This window comes from Gopherus evgoodei, chromosome 1 (assembly GCF_007399415.2).
Source record: "Gopherus evgoodei ecotype Sinaloan lineage chromosome 1, rGopEvg1_v1.p, whole genome shotgun sequence".
Taxonomy (NCBI): domain Eukaryota; kingdom Metazoa; phylum Chordata; order Testudines; family Testudinidae; genus Gopherus; species Gopherus evgoodei.
This window is the reverse complement of record NC_044322.1, coordinates 18,121,349-18,142,016: the sequence shown is the minus strand read 5'-3', so window position 1 is coordinate 18,142,016 and position 20,668 is coordinate 18,121,349. Positions and strand designations below refer to the sequence as shown.

General features: G+C 45.1%; 1 protein-coding gene across 2 annotated transcripts in view; it reads left to right on the top strand.

Annotated features, from left to right (window-relative positions):
• The first annotated feature begins 12,842 nt into the window (after positions 1 to 12,842).
• ME3 (malic enzyme 3) overlaps positions 12,843 to 20,668 on the top strand; it is a 199,198-nt gene continuing 191,372 nt past the window's right edge. Inside the window, exon 1 of one of the 2 annotated variants that reach the window (XM_030558922.1) lies at positions 12,843 to 13,153. Coding sequence is in view for 1 of the 2 variants with exons in the window: in XM_030558913.1 (XP_030414773.1) it covers positions 13,525 to 13,707 (183 nt within the window). In the remaining variant the exon portion in view is untranslated. Of the gene's footprint in view, positions 13,154 to 13,185; positions 13,708 to 20,668 lie in introns of those variants that run through there. The other variant, XM_030558913.1, reaches the window with a different exon arrangement.

The window sequence follows — 20,668 nt, the reverse complement described above, 5'->3', positions numbered from 1 at the left end:
TAGAACCTTTACATATGTGTGTCTATGCTAGAAAGCTGCAATATCCAGAAGTGTGTTTTATTCATCCTATGCCCATTAAGATTATGACAGCCTTTTCTTTTGGATGGAGACCTCACAATGGTTTTCTGTGCCTCTGTCAGCTCCAGCTTGGATACTTGCAATTATTATTAATCATGATGATTTCTATTGTGGTAGTACAATCAGAAATCACGGCTCCATTGCAATAGGCTTTGTACAAATGTAACACAAAGATGCTCCCTGCCCCTGAAAGCTCAGTAGTTAGGATTTTGACAATACACAACAAATGATGTTAGGGGTAGAAGAGGAGAACAAAATAGTGTCAAACAGGTGTGTATAAATTAGTAGTCACAGTGGTCTCAGCGGTGACTCTTCCTGCAGCCACATCTGAAGACTATTCAGAAAACAGCCTCTGCAGAATCATAGAAACATAGCGTTAGAAGGGACTGCAAGAGTTATCTAGTCTAAACCATCCAAGACAGATGGCTATCCAGCCTCCTTTTGAAAAACTCCAGTGAAGAAGCTTCCACAACCTCCCTAGGAGGTTTGTTCCATTGTCCTACTGTTCTTACAGTTACAAAGTTTTTCCTGGGGTTTAATCTAAATCTGCTATGCAGTAGTTTGAACCCATTGCCTCTTGTCCTGCCCTCTGTGGCAAGCGATAACACAGTGCTTCTTTTAATGTAGTGGCTAGAATACTGGAATAAGACTAAGGAGACTTGGGCTCAATTCCGAGCTCTGCAGTTGACCTGCAGTGTAGTGATCTTAGGCAAGTCTCTTCACCTCTCTGTGCCTCCGTTTCTCCTCCCATCTTTATCTGTCTTGTATGTTTAGACAAAAGCTCATTATGTGTTTGTAGAGCACAAAGGGGTGGTTCTAGGCATTACTGTGATCCTCCTTCTACTACTACCTGATCTTGGACAGAGAAGGGAAAACTCAGGACAAGTTGTTGAGCACTCATATGAATTTCTATAATTTTGTCAGGGACTCAGATACAGTGATGGACACAGGCTAGACCAGGTGCAAATCAAGGTCTTCATCTTGATCTCTTTAGGGTTTAGATACTGTCTGGTTTATAGAGCACCCTTCTCCCCTAGCCTCATGCTAGTGGTTCAGTAGAAGCTGAGGCAGAGTGTTCTCTGCACTTGGATGCTATCAGGAGTCTCGAGTCTAGAATTTGCTTCCCCAGTGGCTCAACCAGAGCTGGAAATAGTTGACATTCAGGGCGCATAGTGAGGCCTACCTGTTTCATCATGCATGAAGAGTGAATTGGGAGGGGGAGGTTGGTTTATTTTGGGGGGGAAGCTGTTGAGCCCTTTCATTGGCATTGTGTCAGTTCAGCTGGGCTTTAATTCATGTGTTTTTCAGACTGTGTGCATGTAACGAGAAAGCGTACGTCACACATTTGCGGCATCCTGGAAAGAACCTCAAGAGGTCATCTAGCCAATTCCCCCCATGCTGACGCTTGATTCATTCAAAAGGACATACTGACTGAGTGCACCTCCAAGTACATTAGAAAGCAGAGTAATGAGTGGGCCCAGTCCTGAGAGTGCTGAACCCCCACCCCTCATTTCCCATTGACTTAATAAGAGGTGAGGGCGCTCAGCACCTTGCAGGATCTGGCTGGGAGCCAACAACTTCAGCTTGATCTGCAAATCTATCCAGTGTCGTGAATCAGGAGGTGGTAAATACCCCCTAGTATTTCTTTCCTTCCCCCCAACTGCCCCATCTTCTGTCGAGAAAACACAGGAAGCAAATTTGCTCTTCATTATCAACTGCTCTGTTCCCGCAGCAGTTGTTCTGCTCATTTTGGGCTTCTGCATCTTGCCTATAACAGTTGCCCAATTGTCTAACACTTGACGCAGACCTAGGCAGTGTGTCTCAGAGCACAAAGGAAGAGCACGTTGGGAGGATTAGGAGAAGGCTTGCCACATGGTTTGTAGCTATAGAAGCCAAGAATTTCCTGCCCTGCCCCCAACACGAAAGGCACTATCTCTTCAGTGTTTCCTACAGCTGAGTGATTCCAAACAGCTGAAGCAATAGTCTGAAAAATAGATGGTCTTGCTCGAGCTAGTCGAAGGATGTTCATTATTGTTCACAGGAAATGGAGGGTGAAAATTATTGACAGCAGGTTTTTTTTAATGGTATTTGAACAAATAAGCAAACCTGAAAAAATTGTTCTGCAACAACTATTTTCAGTAAAAAAAAAAATTTAGTTTTTGAAAATTGAATATTTTTAACTGAAAAAACATGTTTTAGTTATCCAGATGATTTCAACCAAAACAAAAATGTTCTGTAACGTTTATTTTGGTAAAAAAAAGTTTCCAAATATTTCAATCAGCTCCAGTTCTTACCTAATCTTCGTAGTTCTATAGCACCTTCCATGTGAGACTGAGTCAGATCATCTAGTCCATCCCTGGGCCACCGCAGGAGTTTTCCATGCAGTATATTCTTCAGTTCAGTTTTCAATGACACCCCAGATTAGAATTCAACCACATACAGGGCAGTGACTTGAGATGTTAGCTTAGGGTGAGTGAAGTTAAAAGGGATTTTAGCCAGCACTGTTATCCTATGACACAGAAGGATGCAGTTCAATGGGAAATGTGGTCTAGATTAAATTAGTATAAAGTATGAGCTATCCCTCATTAAATTATGAAATAAGGGATAGCTCAGTGGTTTGAGCATTGGCCTACTAAACCCAGGGTTGTGAGTTCAATCCTTGAGGGGGCCATTTGGGGATTGGTCCTGCTTTGACCTTGACAAATTGGAAAACTGCTCTGAAATCAACAAGATTAAATTCAAGGAAGACAAGTGCAAATTACTACACTTGGGAAGAAAAAAAAAATAAAGCATGTAGCTACAAAATGGGAAATTAACTGTCTAGGCAGTAGTGTGCTGAAAAGGTCTGGGGATTAGAGTGGATCACAAACTGAAAACTTCAGCAATGTGATGCAGTTGCAAAAAAAGGTCGAGGTAGAAAAATCCTTTCTGGATTCTCCAAGACATTGAATTGTAGGGACTACAAAGGTCATCTAGTCTAACTCCCTGCCAAGATGCAGGGTTTGTAGTGTCTAAACCATCCAAGACAGATGCTATCCAGCTTCCTTTTGAAAATCTCCAATGAAGGAGCTTCCACAACCTCCCTAGGCAGTCTGTTCCATTAGCCTACTGTTCTTACAGTTAGGAAGTTTTTTCTGAGATTTAATCTAAATCTGCTATGCTGCAGTCTGAACCCATTGCTTCTTGCCCTGCCTTCTGTGGCAAGAGAGAACAACTTCTGCATCTTTTTCATGGCAGCCTTTCAAGTATTTGAAGACTGCTATTATGTGCTCCAGTTGTTTATGAGCCCTGTGCTTAAGGCCCATTAGTGGGGGAGTTAGTATGGCTGCCTGTGATGTATTTGTCCTGTGCATAGAGGCCATCAGTTTTCAGTGCTGTCAATTTGGTACTTTTTTCCTATCACCATCATTTACTTTAGAAAAGTCTAGTCATGCTAGACTTAATGAAGCAATCATGATGTTGCTCTTTTTTGCTAATCTTTGCTGTCTATGAGTCTCTCAGGATCTATATCAGACCACCCTTAAAGGGGGTGAGATACCACAGGCCAGGGATCGGCAACCTTTGGCATGTGGCCTGTCAGGGAAAGCTGCTGGTGGGTTGAGATGATTTGTTTACCTGCAGCGTTGCAGGTTCGGCCCCTCGCAGTTCCTACTGGTCACAGTTTGCCGTTCCAGGCCAATGGGGGCTGCGATGGGCCGAATCTGCAGATGCTGCAGGTAAACAAACCAGCCCGGCCCACCAGCAGCTTTCCCTGATGGGCCGCATGCCAAAGGTTGCCGATCCCTGCCATAGACTCTGCTGCTAACGATATGCTCAAGACCCCCAGTCATATGTCCTATTTTGTACGGAGACAACCCATGACATCACAGAGCTTACAGTGGATCAGCATCTGGATGGACAGCAGCTGACTCAAAATGAACCAATGTGATGCTGTTTGGCAGGGGGAAAAGCTGTGAAGAATTGTCCAGACACTGACCTTCACTGTGATCTAAGTTATCCCTCCCTGCCCCAATTTGTCAATGAGTGTGAAGCGTCAGGGTATTGTCTGACATTGCTAAGCAACAAAGTAACCATTGTGGAAAAAATGCCTCCTTCCACTTTCAGAGCACTGGGTAACTTTGCCCCTTGCTTCCAGATGATGATCTTACAACTATGATCCATGTACTCATCACCTCCAATCTGGACTACTGCAGCACACTTACCTGGGTTTAAAAGTGAAAGCCATGCAGAGGTTCCTGCTCATGCAGAATATAGCGACCCACCTCCTCAGTGGGCTGGGTCTCTATAAGCACATCACACATGTACTCTGATCCCTCCGTTCACCCTCAGGTCATTTCCACTGACTGTTCCAGGCCTTGGTCCTGATCTTCAAAGCCATCAACAGGCTACATCAGCAATTAGACTGCTATCCTCTAAGACAGCTCTTCTGGGACAAGGCAATTTATAAAGCCAAGGAGAAAGCAAGTGAGAGCTGGAAAATAAGGTGTTCTCATCTGAAGGGGTTCAGCTGTGGAATGGGCTTGAAGAGGAGATTAGACTAATTCAAAGCCTGTCCACCTTTATAGTGCCATGCAGAACTTATTTACCTGACTTAGATACTAAGTGCTATGTGCTTTACAATCCTACACAGAAGAATGTTGCTAACTAGTTTTCCATGGTTTGGACTCCTCTCATCTTGACTACTTTAACTTCCTCTCTGCTTCTCACCTCACTATTTCCATTCAAATGATTTTCTTTCAACCCTTGCATAGATTTTTCAAACACCCAATAGGTGCAATAACAACACTCACCCTAGAGACAGTGGTTCTAGCCAATTCCTGCCCAGTATCCAACCCGAGAAACAGGTTTATAGAGAAGCTAGACAAAGGCCAAATACAAACTCACCTAACTGAAGCTAACATTCTAGAACTAGCATAATCTGGATTTGGGCCAGGAATTGTAATTGAAATTGCTTTAGTGGCACTGATAGATGACCTCTTCTCGTCAACAGATAGTGAGCAGACATACACTCTCACCCTCCTGGGCCTGTCCACAGCGTTCAACACTCCTGAGCATAAGATGCTGCCACCTCACCTGAAAGAGGTGACGGGGATCCAGAATAATACTACAATGGTTTGAGTCCTTGCTGGAGGGATGCATCCAATGAGTAGTGATGAGAAACTGCATCTCCACCACTAGACCCTTCACTTGCGGAGTTCCACAAGGATCAATTCTCTCTCTGGTCCTTTTCAACATCTACATGCAGCCACTAGGTGAACTGGTCAGACATCATGCACTCAAATGCCAGTAATATGCCGATGGGACACAGCTCTACTTATCTTTCACCACATATGACCACACCACTACCAATGAGCTGGCCAGTGCGTGGATGAGATCAGCTTTTGGATGAAGAACAGATGGCTGCAGCTGAGCCCGAACCCAAGCAAGACAGTGGTGATGCTGGTGAGCAGAGGAAAGCATTTTGAAGAGTTTGAAAGCATGTGCAGTTTCCATTGGTTGAAGGTGCATACCCATAACTGGTCAACTGATTCTATGGTAGTCTAGGAGTGAGGGACTTTGAGTAAGCCCCAAGGAAGGCATGAAGAGTGAATGTACACAGAGGAGAAACCTGGGAAATGTAGATATATGACTGGGCTTTTTTTGGTGATGCATCAAAGAAGGCTGATCTTTTAATAGTAACTGGAGATATACCTATCTCCTAGAACTGGAAGGAACCTTGAAAGGTCATTGAGTTCAGCCCCCTGCCTTCACTAGCAGGACCAGGTACTGATTTTTGCCCCAGATCTCTAAGTGGCCCCTCTTGTGGTTGAAGTACAGGCTTAAGAGTCAGGAGATTTGGATTCTCTCCCTGGCTCTGCCACAGACCTCTTGTGTCACAATGGTGGTCACTTTTTTGCCACATTTTTCAAATACTAATGCCACAAGTTATAGCTAGGGTCTTTCCCCAGATTTGAAAATGTTACCCTTAAAGAGAAGAAGGATGGCCCAGTGGTTATGATGTTGGTCAGGAATTTGAGAGACCCAGTTTCAATTCCCTGGCTGCTACTGGCTGCCAGTGTCACCTTGGGTAAGTTTCTTAGTCTCTCTGTGCCTCAGTTTCTCATCTGTAAATAGAGAATGACAGTACTTCCCTACCTCACAGAGGTGTTGTGAGTCTAACTGGAAGTCCTGTGAGTATCCAGATACATAGATATTCACTATGCCTCAGTTTCTCCTCTGTAAAGTAGTGATGGCAGTATTCATCTCCCTCAGAGAAGCTAAATTCTACCTGTCCATCTCTATGGTATCTAGATGCCTCATAAATATTTGTACAGTGTGCTTCTCTGTGATGGGGAGGTTGCTATAGGAATACAAAGTATTTTTTGGTATCTCAGCCATGGGACTAATAACATCAGTGCTGAACTGGAGCTCAGAGTGTCAGCACATAATTTACAGCAGGAATTCTGTAATTACACAGTTCTTTTTTTATATCTCAGCTTATTAGAGCAAGTGGAGAAAATATATGCACAGAACAAAGTATAATCTTATTTTGTAATTTGACAAGGCTGAATGTGGAATGATCTGCTTTGAACTCTGGGACTTGTTTATTTGTAGCTATTTCTGTGGCATTTGCCTTTGTAGTTCCAGAGGATATTCCAAACTTTAGTGAATGAAAGAGCCACCAATCAGTAATGTATGGAAATGGTTTCAGTACTGTTGTCACAAGTAACACACATGAAAGTAAGGAGAGAAACCAATTCTTTTTCTATTTTTGTGTGTGTGTGCAGTTGAGCAACACTTTGTGTATAATCAGTACCACTGTTTCCTCTGCTGAGTTAGTCAGTTTCCCCAGTTGTGTTTTTGTTTGTTTCTTTCACACAGTAATGCAGGAAAGAGAGAGATGTTTAAAAACAGGAAAATTGGGTTGTACAATGAAATTGAGAAGGGGACCCCCGGGCAAATGTAGGAGCTAAACCAATTTTTTTAATTGTTTAAATTTCAAGCGGGTAATGTGTCTATCTAGATAAGGTACAGGCTTGGTCCCCATTACCTTGTTTGTCCTCACAATACCCCTGCAAAGTAAGGCATTTTAGTCCCCATTCACAGAGAGGATAAGGTCCAGATCCTCAAAAGGTATTTAAGGCTCCTAACTTCTATTGAAATACTTCACTGACATCAACGTGGAATGGCCAGGAAAGGTGCATGATGCACGTATCTTCAGGAACTCCAGTCTGTTCAGTCTGTTCAGAAAGTTGCAAGCATGAACTTTCTTTCCGGAGTGCAAAATAACCATTGCTGATGTTGAAATATCAAACATGATCCTGGGAGACCCAGCCTACTCTTGCTCCCATGGCTCACGAAGCTGTACACAGGCAGCCTGGACAGCAGTAAGGAACGGCTCAACCATAGGTTGAGCACGTGCAGAATGGTGGTGGAATGTGCCTTTGGATGTTTAAAAGCCCACTGGCGAAGTTTGCTTACTAGGTTAGACCTCAGTGAAAGCAATATCCCCATTGTTGTTGCTGTGTGCTCCATAATATCTGTGAAACAAAGGGAGAAGTTTCTGGCGGGGTGGGGGATGGAGGCAGATCGCCTGGCAGCTCACACTGAAAGACAGCAAAGAAAAGTAAGATAACCTAGCGCAAAAGGGCTGATAACACTGGTAGGGGGGAGGGGGAAGGGAGAAACAAGGACAGCTTGCTTACAGTTGCAGTACAATAACAATTAAAGGTGTGGGAATCGGTGCCTTCTGGTCCTTGTACCCTCCCCTGAAGTTGAGTACAAGGGATACCAGATCTCCCGCCCCGCACCATACACACATCCTAGGATGTTTGGGAGAAGAGGATGTGGAACTTGGCGATGATGGCAGTAGGTTCACCACAGGCTGCAGCAGGACTCTAGCCTCTCAACCAGATGCCTCAACATAGACTCATAGACTCTAGGACTGGAAGGGACCTCGAGAGGTCATCGAGTCCAGTCCCCTGCCCTCATGGCAGGACCAAATACTGTCTAGACCATCCCTGATAGACATTTATCTAACCTACTCTTAAATATCTCCAGCGATGGAGATTCCACAACTTCCCTAGGCAATCTATTCCAGTGTTTAACTACCCTGACAGTTAGGAACTTTTTCCTAATGTCCAACCTAAATCTCCCTTGCTGCAGTTTAAGCCCATTGCTTCTTGTTCTATCATTGGAGGCTAAGGTGAACAAGTTTTTTCCCTCCTCCTGATGACACCCTTTTAGATACCTGAAAACTGCTATCAGGTCCCCTCTCAGTCTTCTCTTTTCCAAACTAAACAAACCCAATTCCTTCAGCCTTCCTTCATAGGTCATGTTCTCAAGACCTTTAATCATTCTTGTTGCTCTTCTCTGGACCCTCTCCAATTTCTCTACATCTTTCTTGAAATGCGGTGCCCAGAACTGGACACAATACTCCAGTTGAGGCCTAACCAGCGCAGAGTAAAGCGGAAGAATGACTTCTCGTGTCTTGTTTACAACACACCTGTTAATGCATCCCAGAATCACGTTTGCTTTTTTTGCAACAGTATCACACTGTTCACTCATATTAAGCTTGTGGTCCACTATGACCCCTAGATCTCTTTCTGCCATACTCCTTCCTAGACAGTCTCTTCCCATTCTGTATGTGTGAAACTGATTGTTCCTTCCTAAGTGGAGCACTTTGCATTTATCTTTATTGAACTTCATCCTGTTTACCTCAGACCATTTCTCCAATTTGTCCAGATCATTTTGAATTTGACCCTGTCCTCCAGAGCAGTTGCAATCCCTCCCAGTTTGGTATCGTCCGCAAACTTAATAAGCGTACTTTCTATGCCAACATCTAAATCGTTGATGAAGATATTGAACAGAACCGGTTCCAAAACAGACCCCTGCGGAACCCCACTTGTTATACCTTTCCAGCAGGATTGGGAGCCATTAACAACTACTCTCTGAGTACGGTTATCCAGCCAGTTATGCACCCACCTTATAGTAGCCCCATCTAAATTGTACTTTCCTAGCTTATCTATAAGAATATCATGCGAAACTGTATCAAATGCCTTACTAAAGTATAGGTATATCACATCCACCGCTTCTCCCTTATCCACAAGGCTCGTTATCCTATCAAAGAACGCTATCAGGTTAGTTTGACATGATTTGTTCTTTACAAATCCATGCTGGCTATTCCCTATCACCTTACCACCTTCCAAGTGTTTGCAGATGATTTCTTTGATTACCTGCTCCATTATCTTCCCTGGCACAGAAGTTAAACTAACTGGTCTGTAGTTTCCTGGGTTGTTTTTATTTCCCTTTTTATAGATGGGCACTATATTTGCCCCCTTCCAGTCTTCTGGAATCTCCCCCGTCTCCCATGATTTCCCAAAGATAATAGCTAGAGGCTCAGATACCTCCTCTATTAACTCCTTGAGTATTCTAGGATGCATTTCATCAGGCCCTGGTGACTTGCAGGCATCTAACTTTTCTAAGTGATTTCTTACTTGCTCTTTCCTTATTTTCTCTTCTAAACCTACCCTCTTCCCGTAAGGATTCACTATACTAGACATTCCTTCAGACTTCTCAGTGAAGACCGAAACAAAGAAGTCATTAAGCATCTCTGCCATTTCCAAGTCTCCCGTTACTGTTACCCCCTCCTCATTGAGCAGTGGGCCTACCCTGTCCTTAGTCTTCCTCTTGCTTCTAATGTATTGATAAAAAGTCTTCTTGTTTCCCTTTATTCCCATAGCTAGTTTGAGTTCATTTTGTGCCTTTGCTTTTCTAATCTTGCCTCTGCATTCCTGTGTTATTTGCCTATATTCATCCTTCGTCATCTGACCTAGTTTCCATTTTTTATATGACGCCTTTTTATTTTGTAGGTCACGCAAGATCTCAAGGGTAAGCCAAGGTGGTCTTTTGCCACATTTTCTATCTTTCCTAACCATCGGAATAACTTGCTTTTGGGCCTTTAATAGCGTCCCTTTGAAAAACTGCCAACTTTCCTCAGTTGTTTTTCCCCTCAGTCTTAATTCCCATGGGACCTTGCCTATCAGCTCTCTGAGCTTACCAAAATCCGCCTTCCTGAAATCCATTGTCTCTATTCTGCTGTACTCCTTTCTACCCTTCCTTAGAATTGCAAATTCTATGATTTCATGATCACTTTCACCCAAGCTTCCTTCTGTTTTTTCCCTCATAGTCTGCACCATCTCATCCTGCTTGACATGCTCATGTTCCCTGCGTGCTCTTCTGTCCTCGTGGTCATTGTGGGACAGTGTAATCCTCCGTGTGCTGAGCTCCATCTTGTCACCCTTAGCGGCACGCATTAACTCATTGAACATGTCCTTCCAAGTTGTCTTTTTCTGCCTTCTAACCTGGGAAAGTCTCTGTCCCAATGTGGAGGATGCACCTACGGACAAGGTTTCAGTTGCAAAGAATACAAAGCACAAGGGTAGCATTGACAGTACATTGTTTTTGTTGCAAGGTTAAATCTTTTTATAAAAGAAACACCACTCAATGCACTTCCCTGCAAGCCACAACTGAAGCAGAACAGCTGGCTACTACAAGAGTCAGTTTGCTGCTACAACCATGGTGAATAAGGCCACAAGGCATGGGCAAAAGGTCTTGTGCTGCAGCTTTTAAGACAGCCTGGGAAGTATCCAGGGAGCGCTTTTGGGGTAACTATAGGGTTGCCACCAAGAAGCGACAGTACCTCAGAACCAGAGCAACTATTTGCCTCCCTTGTCTTCTGGTATGCTTGCTGAAGTTCCTTTATTTTCACATGGCACTGCTGTGTGTCCTTGGTGTAGCCCTTCTCCCCCATGCCCCACGCGATTTTGGCATAGATGTCGGCATTTCTTCTGCTGGGTCAGAACTCTGCCTCAGACTCTTCTCCTCACAAAACAATAAGATCCACCACCTCCTGTGTGCTCCATGCTGGAGCGAGTTTGCAGCCTTGAGCATCCATTGTCAGCTGTCCTGACAAACTCCCCATGCCGATCAAACAGGAAATGAACATTCAAAAAGTTCCCAGGGCTTTGACCGGGGAGGGGGGGTGTGACTGTTTCCTGTGTACCTGGCTGAAGTGTAATGCAGTTGAAAGCACTCTCCAGAGTGGTCACAGCAAAGCACTGTCGGACACCTCCTGGAGGCCAGTTTTCATTCAAATTATACAGCACAGTGTCTACACTATCCCCATGTTGACGTGTGGATGTCAACTGAAGCACTACACTTCTCACGGAGGTCGAGTGCAGAAGTCGATTTTACAAGCCCTTTATGTTGGCGGAAGGAACTAGGTTGTGTAAACACACACATTATTAACTCGACATAACACGGTTTATGTCGACCTTACTTGTAGTGTAGACCAGGCCTCAGTTCTTTATTTCAATCTCTCTCCTTTTTCATTGAAGGTTGCATGAGAGGGCTTTAGGAAAGGACTGATGTTCCCTAGATTTGCAAAGAGCTCTCAGTTTTAACCCGTGACCCCAGTGTCACACTAATTTGGCTCTACTTAATATACCACTTGCTTAAGTTATTGGAGTTTTCTTCTTTTTGGGGGAGGGTGTTTTAATAAGTTTACAAATCCTTCCCATGTAAATATCAGAAACAAAACAATCATTACCACAGGCAACTTTTGTTTAAAGAGACATTATACAAGAATATAGTCCTCAGATCTTTCTGTTTAACAAGGGACCTAATCAGATCAGCCACACCATCAGGGGCTCATTCACCTGCACATCTACCACTGTGATATATGCCATCATGTGCCAGCACTGCCCCTCTACCACGTACAAACGGGACCATCTCTGCGCAAAAAGAATAAATGGACACAAATCAGGTATCAAGAATTGTAACATTCAAAAACCAGTAGGAGAGCACTTCAGTCTCCCTGGACTCTCAATAACAGACTTAAAAGTGGCCATTCTTCAACCAAAAATCTTCAAAAATAGACTTCAATGAGAAACTGCAGAACTGGAATTAATTTGCAAACTGGACACCATCAAATTAGGCCTGAATAAAGACTGGTAGTAGCTGGGTCACTACAAAAAGTAATTTTCCCTCTGTTGATAGTCATCCCTTCTTGTCAGCTGTTAGGAATAGGCTACATCCACCCTGTTTGAATTGGCTTCGTTAGCACTGACCCCCTCACACACAAACTTGATAATGTCACTCCCATATTTTCATGTGCTGTACTGTATTTTTCACTCCATGCATCTGATATAGTGGGTTTTAGCCCACAAAAGATTATGCCCAAATAAATGTTAGTCTCTAAGGTGCCACAAGAACTCCTTGTTGGTTTTGATTATATAGAGAGTCTCATGAAAACACTTGTCACTTCTAGTGACTTTATTACATTAAGGACAATCTCAATCCATGGGTTTAACAGAGCAGTATCTCTCTCAAATGTTAATATTCAAAACATTTGGACAAACGTGCTGGGTTTTTTGCAGGTGAATGTACTTTGAGTACTGAATAAAAAGTACCCAGGTATCTAAGCCTCTATCTGTCCTCTGTCTATTTGCTGGGTATGTAATCAGTGTAATATGCCACCAGCAGCATATCCCATAAGCAGGCTCTGATGAGAGGGGGCATGAGCACAGCAGTCCCATGCCACTGGGCCAGGATCACACCTCAAGGCACTCCAGATCTATGTTTTGATGGTGGAGCATATAGACGTCCTGCCCCGTAAATCCTTGTTGCTAGCGTCGGAGCATCTGAACCTCTGCAGCAGCCTTTCAGGGGACAGGGAATCAAGCTTTTATTACCTGCATGTTCTCTCCCTGTTGCTGGCTCAGGGGGTGCAGAGAAGGGATGGGGGTAGCTCCATCCCTCCGGTTCCTGGCTGGGTAGTGCAGGGGGAATGAACCTAGCCTCTGTACTCCAGGCTCTCTCCCCTTTGCCAGCTGGCTAGATGGGGCGGGGGGGAAGGGAGAAGGAACCCGCTGTGATTGTTCTGGTGGCCCAGCAGCTGCACGATCCTGGGGAGGCTGATCTCCCTCCCGACCAACCTGCTCCGCCCCTCCCAGCGCAGAGGAGCAGCCCGGTGACCCTGGAGAAGCAGATGCCGGGATCACACTCCCTTTCCTGAGCATCTGAGCTTTGACAGGTCCGCGATGGGGGGATGGCTGGGAGGAGGCGCTGCCTCCGCCGCAGCCAGGCCCTGGGTTGCAGCTGCTACTTGATCTGCTTCCTGGGTTTGCTTTCGCTTTTGCAGGGTCGCTCCAGGGGCTGAGGTAGTTGCTGTTGCTGGGTGATGAGCACTGAGCCCTGCGCTGCCTGGGAACCAGCAGCGATCAGCACCCAGTCCAGACCCGTCCCTGGAGCAGAGCTGGTGGTGAGGTCCCCCACCCCCGGGTTGCCCCCTATCTCTGCAGGACCCCAGGTCTCCCCCACCGTTGCAGGTACCTGGGGAGAGCGGCCTCGCTGACCGCTTTGCCTGGGGCTTGCGCCGACCAGGTGGAGCCGGCTCCGGAGGCGATGATACCGCTTTGCAACCGAGCTGGGTGCCGCCTGCTGCGGGTGGCGGGGGCGAGCCAGTGGCTGCCTCTCCGGAGCCTCCCGCTGAGCAGAGGCTGCCATTCGGGGGAAGCCCGAGGGGTCCCGGCCAAGGCCACCAAGAAAAGAGGCTACGACATCACCAGGAACCCCCATCTCAACAAGGTACGTGCCCCGCCTTCCCAGCCCCGGCCGCGGGGTGCTTGGCCCGGCGAGCTCCGTGGATGTTGCACCGCGTCCACACTGCAGAGCGGCCCTGCGGGCTCGGCTGGGGTCGTGCGCGGGGGCACGTGTGCCAAACTCCTCCGGAGCGGGTGCTCGGGGCACGCGGGGACAGCTAGAGACCCCGGGGCTATTGTTGTTATTGGGATGGAGCGCGCCGGGGGCCCTCCGCTTGCCATTAACCAATCAAACCCCTTCCTTGCAGCCGGCTTTTGTAGTAGCGGCTTTGATTGGTGCGTGCGATCGGGCGGCGGACAGGACAGGAGCTCAGCTGTCCGCAGAATGACCCGAGCGTAGCCTGGGAATGGTTCCAGCTCACCTGGGAGAACTCGGGGGTCACGGGATGGGTGAAATAACACAACCCCAGCGTGCCTTTAAATTTCCCTCCCATCACCTCACATAACCGTTCACTTTCTGATTGGCCTAGGTATGGCCATAGACACTTGCCTTTTCATTCTGGGGCAGTCTCCAGTCTCCCATTTCTCTCTTTTTGTGTGTATTGTGGTAACACTTCGACCCGATTGGGGCCCCCTTGTGCCAGGTACACATTTAACTGAATCGAGTGTGTATTATCCAAAAGAACTCCATTTAGCCAAAAATTAGTGCAGGAGAAAAATATGATAGCTCCTTAAAAGACCATTTCTAGCAGATAGGATACTGCAATGCATTTCCCAGTACTTGGTAGTTAGCTATAGAACCAGCCATTTATTTCTTTGCATTAAGACAAGCAAGTTTGAGTTTGTTTGATTTGGCTTTGTTTGGTTTTTAAGCTTCTCTTGAATGGGTTTATAGCTGTCTGTTCTATGCCCTAAATAGTATTTCCCATGTGGAAGAGGAAGTCTTGATTCTCAGTATTGCTCAAGCTGCAGCATCAACCAACTTAATCACAAGGTATCTTATTCTGCGTTCCTTACTTAGGAAGAACTCACAGGGAATCCAAAATAGGACCTGAAGTAATTTAGCTATGAATCATTGTCATAAACAGATAGCTAAGGGTTAATGTCTCTTACACCTGGAAAGAAGTAACCTGAAACACCTGACCAGAGGACCAATCAGGAAACAAGACTTTTTCAAATCTGGGTGGAGGGAAGTTTGGGTCTGAGTTCTTTGTTCTTGTCTTCTGCCTGTACGCTCTCTCGGCTATGAGAGGATTTCTGTTTCCTGCCTTTCTAATATCCTGTTTCCCAGTTGTAAGTACAAAGATAGGTTTGTTTTTTTTGTATTTACATGTGTGTAGTTGCTGGAGTGCTTTGAATTGGATTCTTTTTGAATAAGGCTGTTTATTCATATTTCTTTTAAGCAATTGACCCTGTATTTGTCCCCTTAATACAGAGAGACCATTTTAATGTATTTTTTCTTTCTTTTTATATAAAGCTTTCTTTTTAAGACCTGTTGGAGTTTTTCTTTAGTGAGAAACTCCAGGGAATTGAGTCTGTGCTCACCAGGGAATTGGTGGGAGGAAGAAGTCAGGGGGAAATCTGTGTGTGTTAGATTTACTAGCCTGACTTTGCATACCCTCTGGGTGAAGAGGGAAGTACTTCTGTTTCCAGGACTGGAAATAGAGAGGGTGGAATTCCTCTGTTTAGATTCACGGAGCTTGCTTCTGTGTATCTCTCCAGGAACCCAGGGAGGAAACACCTGGAGGGGGGAAGGGAAATGATTTATTTCCCTTTGTTGTGAGACTCAAGGGATTTGGGTCTTGGGGTCCCCAGGGAAGGTTTTTTGGGGGACCAGAGTGCCCCAAAACACACTAATTTTTTGGGTGGTGGCAGCTTTACCAGGTCCAAGCTGGTAACTAAGCTTGGAGGTTTTCATGCTAACCCCCATATTTTGGACTGTAAGGTCCAAATCTGGGAATAGGTTATGACAATCATACAGCGCCATATTTTAGATTTAATATGAGATTCATATACATGTGGATGTTTAAGCAACGCTGGGTTCAGATTTGTTACATTAATATTGTTACTAAGTATTCAAAATACTTTAGCTCTCTTAGAAATCATGCCTACCATAAACTTGACAATGATTAGATAGTTAACATGCTGTGAATGCTTTTGTACTGATCAAAATTGTCTGTTACCTTATACTCCTGCTGTCTTTTATATCCACCCATTATCTCTTGTCTCGTACTTGGATTGTAAACTATCTGGGGCAGGGACCATGTTTTATTTTAATGTTTGTACAGTGCCTAGTGCAATGGGCTGGGGCCTTCAGGTGCTATGTTAATATATATGATTTTTGCATCCTCAAATATATAGGAGCACTATGACTCAAGGCAGTTCTGCATATGCAGCTTTGCAGGTTATCTGCATATTAGGAATCTGGACTTCTGCGTCATTTTGAATCATTCTGTGGCAAACTCTGTAAGGCTGAAAAGATTATGAACATTGTCAGCTATACATGAACACTGATCAATTGCTATTGCTAAAGTGTTGCAGATATTTTTTGTTCGGATGCTATCTTGTCCTCTAGCCTTGTGCAATAGTACTTTATGCAGAGCAAAATATTGGTGTTGCTACTGAGATTATATGTATTGATTATTACAGAATAATTATTACCTTAACCTGTGAAAGTGAATCACTTGGTATGATGCAATATAGTATTGCTTCAAAGTGGCATGGTTCGCACATCCGGTACAAATAATCTCTACATGATATTACTTTAGAACATGATCCTACTCCCGTTGAAGTCAATGGCTAAGCTCCCATTGGGTACTTCCTTAAGAATCAAACCTGTTGTGAAGGTTTTTTTTATTCCATGAGGGCTATGGAAGACTCTTGTTAAGAATTAATGTACTTGGATGCATGCAGAGGAAGGGAGAAGAAGAGCTTCTGTCAGTGGTGAAATATGTTGCAATGTGCAACACCTCAGTTTCAAATTCCGTTTTTCTGCCTATCTCTATCTTAGATACTTATATGGTCCTGTTAGGATAAGAGCTGAGCGCCTCACAATCTTTCATGCGTTTATCTTTACAACACCCCTGTGAGGTAGGGAGGATCTGCTCATTATGGTCCATGGTTTGTTTATATATATATATATATATATATATATATATATGCTCATTATGGTCCATGGTTTGTTTATATATATATATATATATATATATATATATATATATGGCTCTCCAGTAAACTGAAGCTATGTACTTTGTTCTTTCTGAGCAATTCAGAACAGGATTTTATTTCTTTACTGGGCATAGCAGAGAATATTATAATTACTAAAGAATAAACTATCTTCATTTGAGGTGGGATGTTCCAGGCAGTTTATCCAACTTATCTGTGATCACGGAATGCTATGTGATAAGAATCATAGCTGCTGCTTTGGTTTGAGTCTGCTATTTTTATGAGAATTTGCCAGTTAGGGGTCTGGTTAAGTTTCCAGATGCTCTTGCATTTTCAGATAGCAGAAATGTAGTGTCGTACTGTGTAATGAGCACCTTGGTGCTCTACACTCTGTATTGGCTATTGTGGTAGCCTAATAGCTCCCCTGTGACATTTAAGGTGTGGGTTTGACGTCTACATTAATGGCTTAGGACCCCATTGGCCAAAAGACTGTCTCTGCAGCAGAGTCACATGGAGAGTGAGTTAGTTTAGTAATCAGTGTAAAGGCTTGAGCTCTATTGGTTTAATACAAAGGGAGCTGTTGTCTGGGCTCTCTGTGAGGGCCTTTCAAACTTGAAACTCACACCTGCCCTTTTGCCTAAAATAGCCTGAATTGACTGATATTCAGAGGAGACCGCAAAGCCTCAAAATTTTATTTCTAAGTATTTGTTGAGGATGTCTAGAGCTTGGGATGTGGTGGTTGGAGCTTTAACTTTTGGGGTCTCAAATCCTTATGATATATATTTACCACCAATTTGCAAATCCTTATGACTTAAATGCACCAGTATGTCCTGCCTGAGTTGGACATATTGCAACCTCCGTCAGAAAGCACAAAGGAAAGATGGTCTTGTGACTAAGGCAGAGTACTGGGATTCAGGAGGTCTAGGTTCTGTTACCAGTTCTGTCACTGACTTCCTGTATGACTTTGGAGAAAGACACGTGGAAAGGAATTTTCAGGTGGCCTCTTTTGGATACTCTGCAGAGGATTTGAGCAGCCAGCTTTAGACACTCCTACAACAAGGGACACTTTCAAAGAACAACATGGCTGGATGCTTGGTCTTTGAAAACATGATGTCAGGACAGGCATGCAATCTATTTGAAAGCTCGGGCTTGGCTGCCACAAGACACTGGGATTTTCACAGCCTTACTCCTATGTCATCCTATGCTCTCCAAGTGCTGCTATTCTCCCCTTCTGTAAATGTTACTGCATTTCCTCCTGTCCAAAATCACTCAAGATGCTAGAGCACCCTTGTCCTACTGAGGCAATACAATGAGGTTACTGCCTTCAAATTGATAGAAAACCCTCAAAAATAGATGGAGGGGAGGAGAGAGGAATTAGTCACTTTTTAAAAGTGCAGATATAGCAGCTTTTAATTTCCTGTCCTTGAATGTGGCAGAAGCAGAACATGACACACATAAGGGATGGTGTCTACACACATTTGCTAACATTTTCAAAAGCTTGGGCAGATGCAGATAGCCATTTGGGCCACTATCTAGGGATTCAGGTGGTAGCTGGCTGCCCAAGGAATTTTAGCCATGCTCAAGTTGCCTAAGAAGCCATTGGTAGGATTTTCAAAAGCAGTCATTTAAATTTCCTGGGTGCTCCGGACTTATGTTCTTATAGTTTGTAATCATCACCCTTAACCTTCTCTTTGTTAAGCTAAATAGATTGAACTCCTTCAGTCTACCACTAGAAGGCAGGTTTTCTAATCCTTTAATCATTCTCATGGCTTTTCTCTAGACCCACTTCAATTTATCAACATCTTTCTTGAATTGTGGGCACCAAAACTGGACCCAGTATTCCAGCAGTGGTTGCACCAGTGCCAAATACAGAAGTAACATAACCTCTCTACTCCTATTTGAGATTCCCGTTTATGCATCTGAGGATCACATTAGCTCTTTTATCAGAGGGGTAGCCATTTTAGTCTAGATCTGTAAAAGCAGCAAAGAATCCTGTGGCACCTTATAGACTAACAGACATTTTGGAGCATGAGCTTTCGTGGGTGAATACCCACTTCGTCGGATGCATTAGCTCTTTTGGCCACAGTGTCACACTGGGAGCTCATGTTCAGCTGATTATCCACCACAACCCCCTAATCTTTTACAGAGTCACTGCTTCCCAGGTTGAGTCCTCCATCCTGTAAATATGGCCTACATTCCTTGTTCCTAGCTGTATACATTTACATTGAGCTGTATTTCTAGGACAGTGGGGGTGTTTGGACTAGTGTGTAGCAATACTAATGTAACAAATTTGAATGCAACATTCCAGAAATGTACAGTAACTCCTCACTTAAGGTTGTAGTTATGTTCCTGAAAAATGCAACTTTAGGTGAAACGATGTTAAGCGAATCCAGTTTCCCATAAGAATGAATGTAAATGGGGGCGGGGTTAGGTTCCAGGGAAATTTTTTTTGCCGTACAGTACAATAGCTGGGAGGTGACCCCACCATATCCCACACAGGCACAGCCCACTGGCACTGGAGACAATGAGGCAGGCAAGGAGGCGGAAGGCGCTGTAGGCTAGGAGAAGCATGTTGTGCAGCAGCAGTGGCAGCTTCTCCTACTCTGCAAGCACCAGGGGGAGGGGGCTCGGCTCACCCACGCCACCGCTTCCCCCAAGCCTTATCCTTAACCCACCTCTTCTTCCCCCTCCTTCCCCTTTACTGTGCACGCCACGTCCTTGCACCTCCCCCTTCCCTCCCCTGCCTCCTGCCCACGGCAATCAGCTGGCTTGCAGTGTTCAGGAGGCAGAGGAGGGAGGGGGAGCCAGCGCACCGAGTCCTTGCTCCTCCCTCCTCCCTCCTGAACGCCACAAGCCAGCTGATTGCGGCGGGCAGGAGGAGGGGGGAGGAGGAGGAAGGCGCTGATCTGCGGGATCTGCTGACAGGCGGGAAGTGCTGTGGGTGTGTGTGTGTATGGAAGCTGATAGGGGGGCTGCCAGCCGTGGACAAAGCAGGCAGCCAAACGACCTTATAGCGAAGCATTGCAAAACTTTAAATGAAGCACATTCTGTAATTGAGCAGGGACGTAAAATCAAAACAACGTTAAGCAAGAGGACATTAAGTGGGGAGTTACTGTGTGTGTGCATATGGTAGGAGCAGCTTGTTGCCCTCAGAGACATAGTATAAGTTCTCGAGGCCAGAATGGCTGCACTGCAGTAGCTGAGGGAGACAGAAGGGCACATAGAAGAGACTTTCAGGGACACAATAGAGCAGTATCCCCACCAGCCTCACAGACTTTGTGCTGTTAAGGAGGATGAAAGTCTCAGGGAAGGAGAACAGCAAGCTGGAGCAGAGGGAAACAATCCCATATCTGAGGCAGTGAGCTGCCCTTCTCAACGATGTCATGGTCTCCTCTCACACTGAGGTTACCCCTGAAGGGGAGGGAACTCCAGTTATAAGGCAGAGCTAGGTCAGCGAGTTTCAAACTGTGGATTGGGACCCCGAAGTGGGTTGTGACATCATTGTAATGGGATCGCCAGGGCTGTCTTTGGCTTGCTGGGATCCGGGGCTGAAGCCAGCCAGGGCCCAAGCCGAAGTCCAAGGGCTTCAGCACTGGGTGGTGGGGCTCAGGTTACAGGCCCCTTGCCTGGGGGCTGGCATTTGGTTTTGGTCCCCCAGCGACGGTGACCAGATGACCCAATTTTATAGGGACAGTCCCGATATTTGTGGCTTTTTTTTTTATATGGGCTCCTATTACCTCCCTCCCCTGTCCCAATTTTTCACAGTTGTTATCTGGGCATCCTACCCATGGCCTGGGGCAGTGGGGGGCTTGGGCTTTGGACCCCCCACCCAGGGCAGCAGG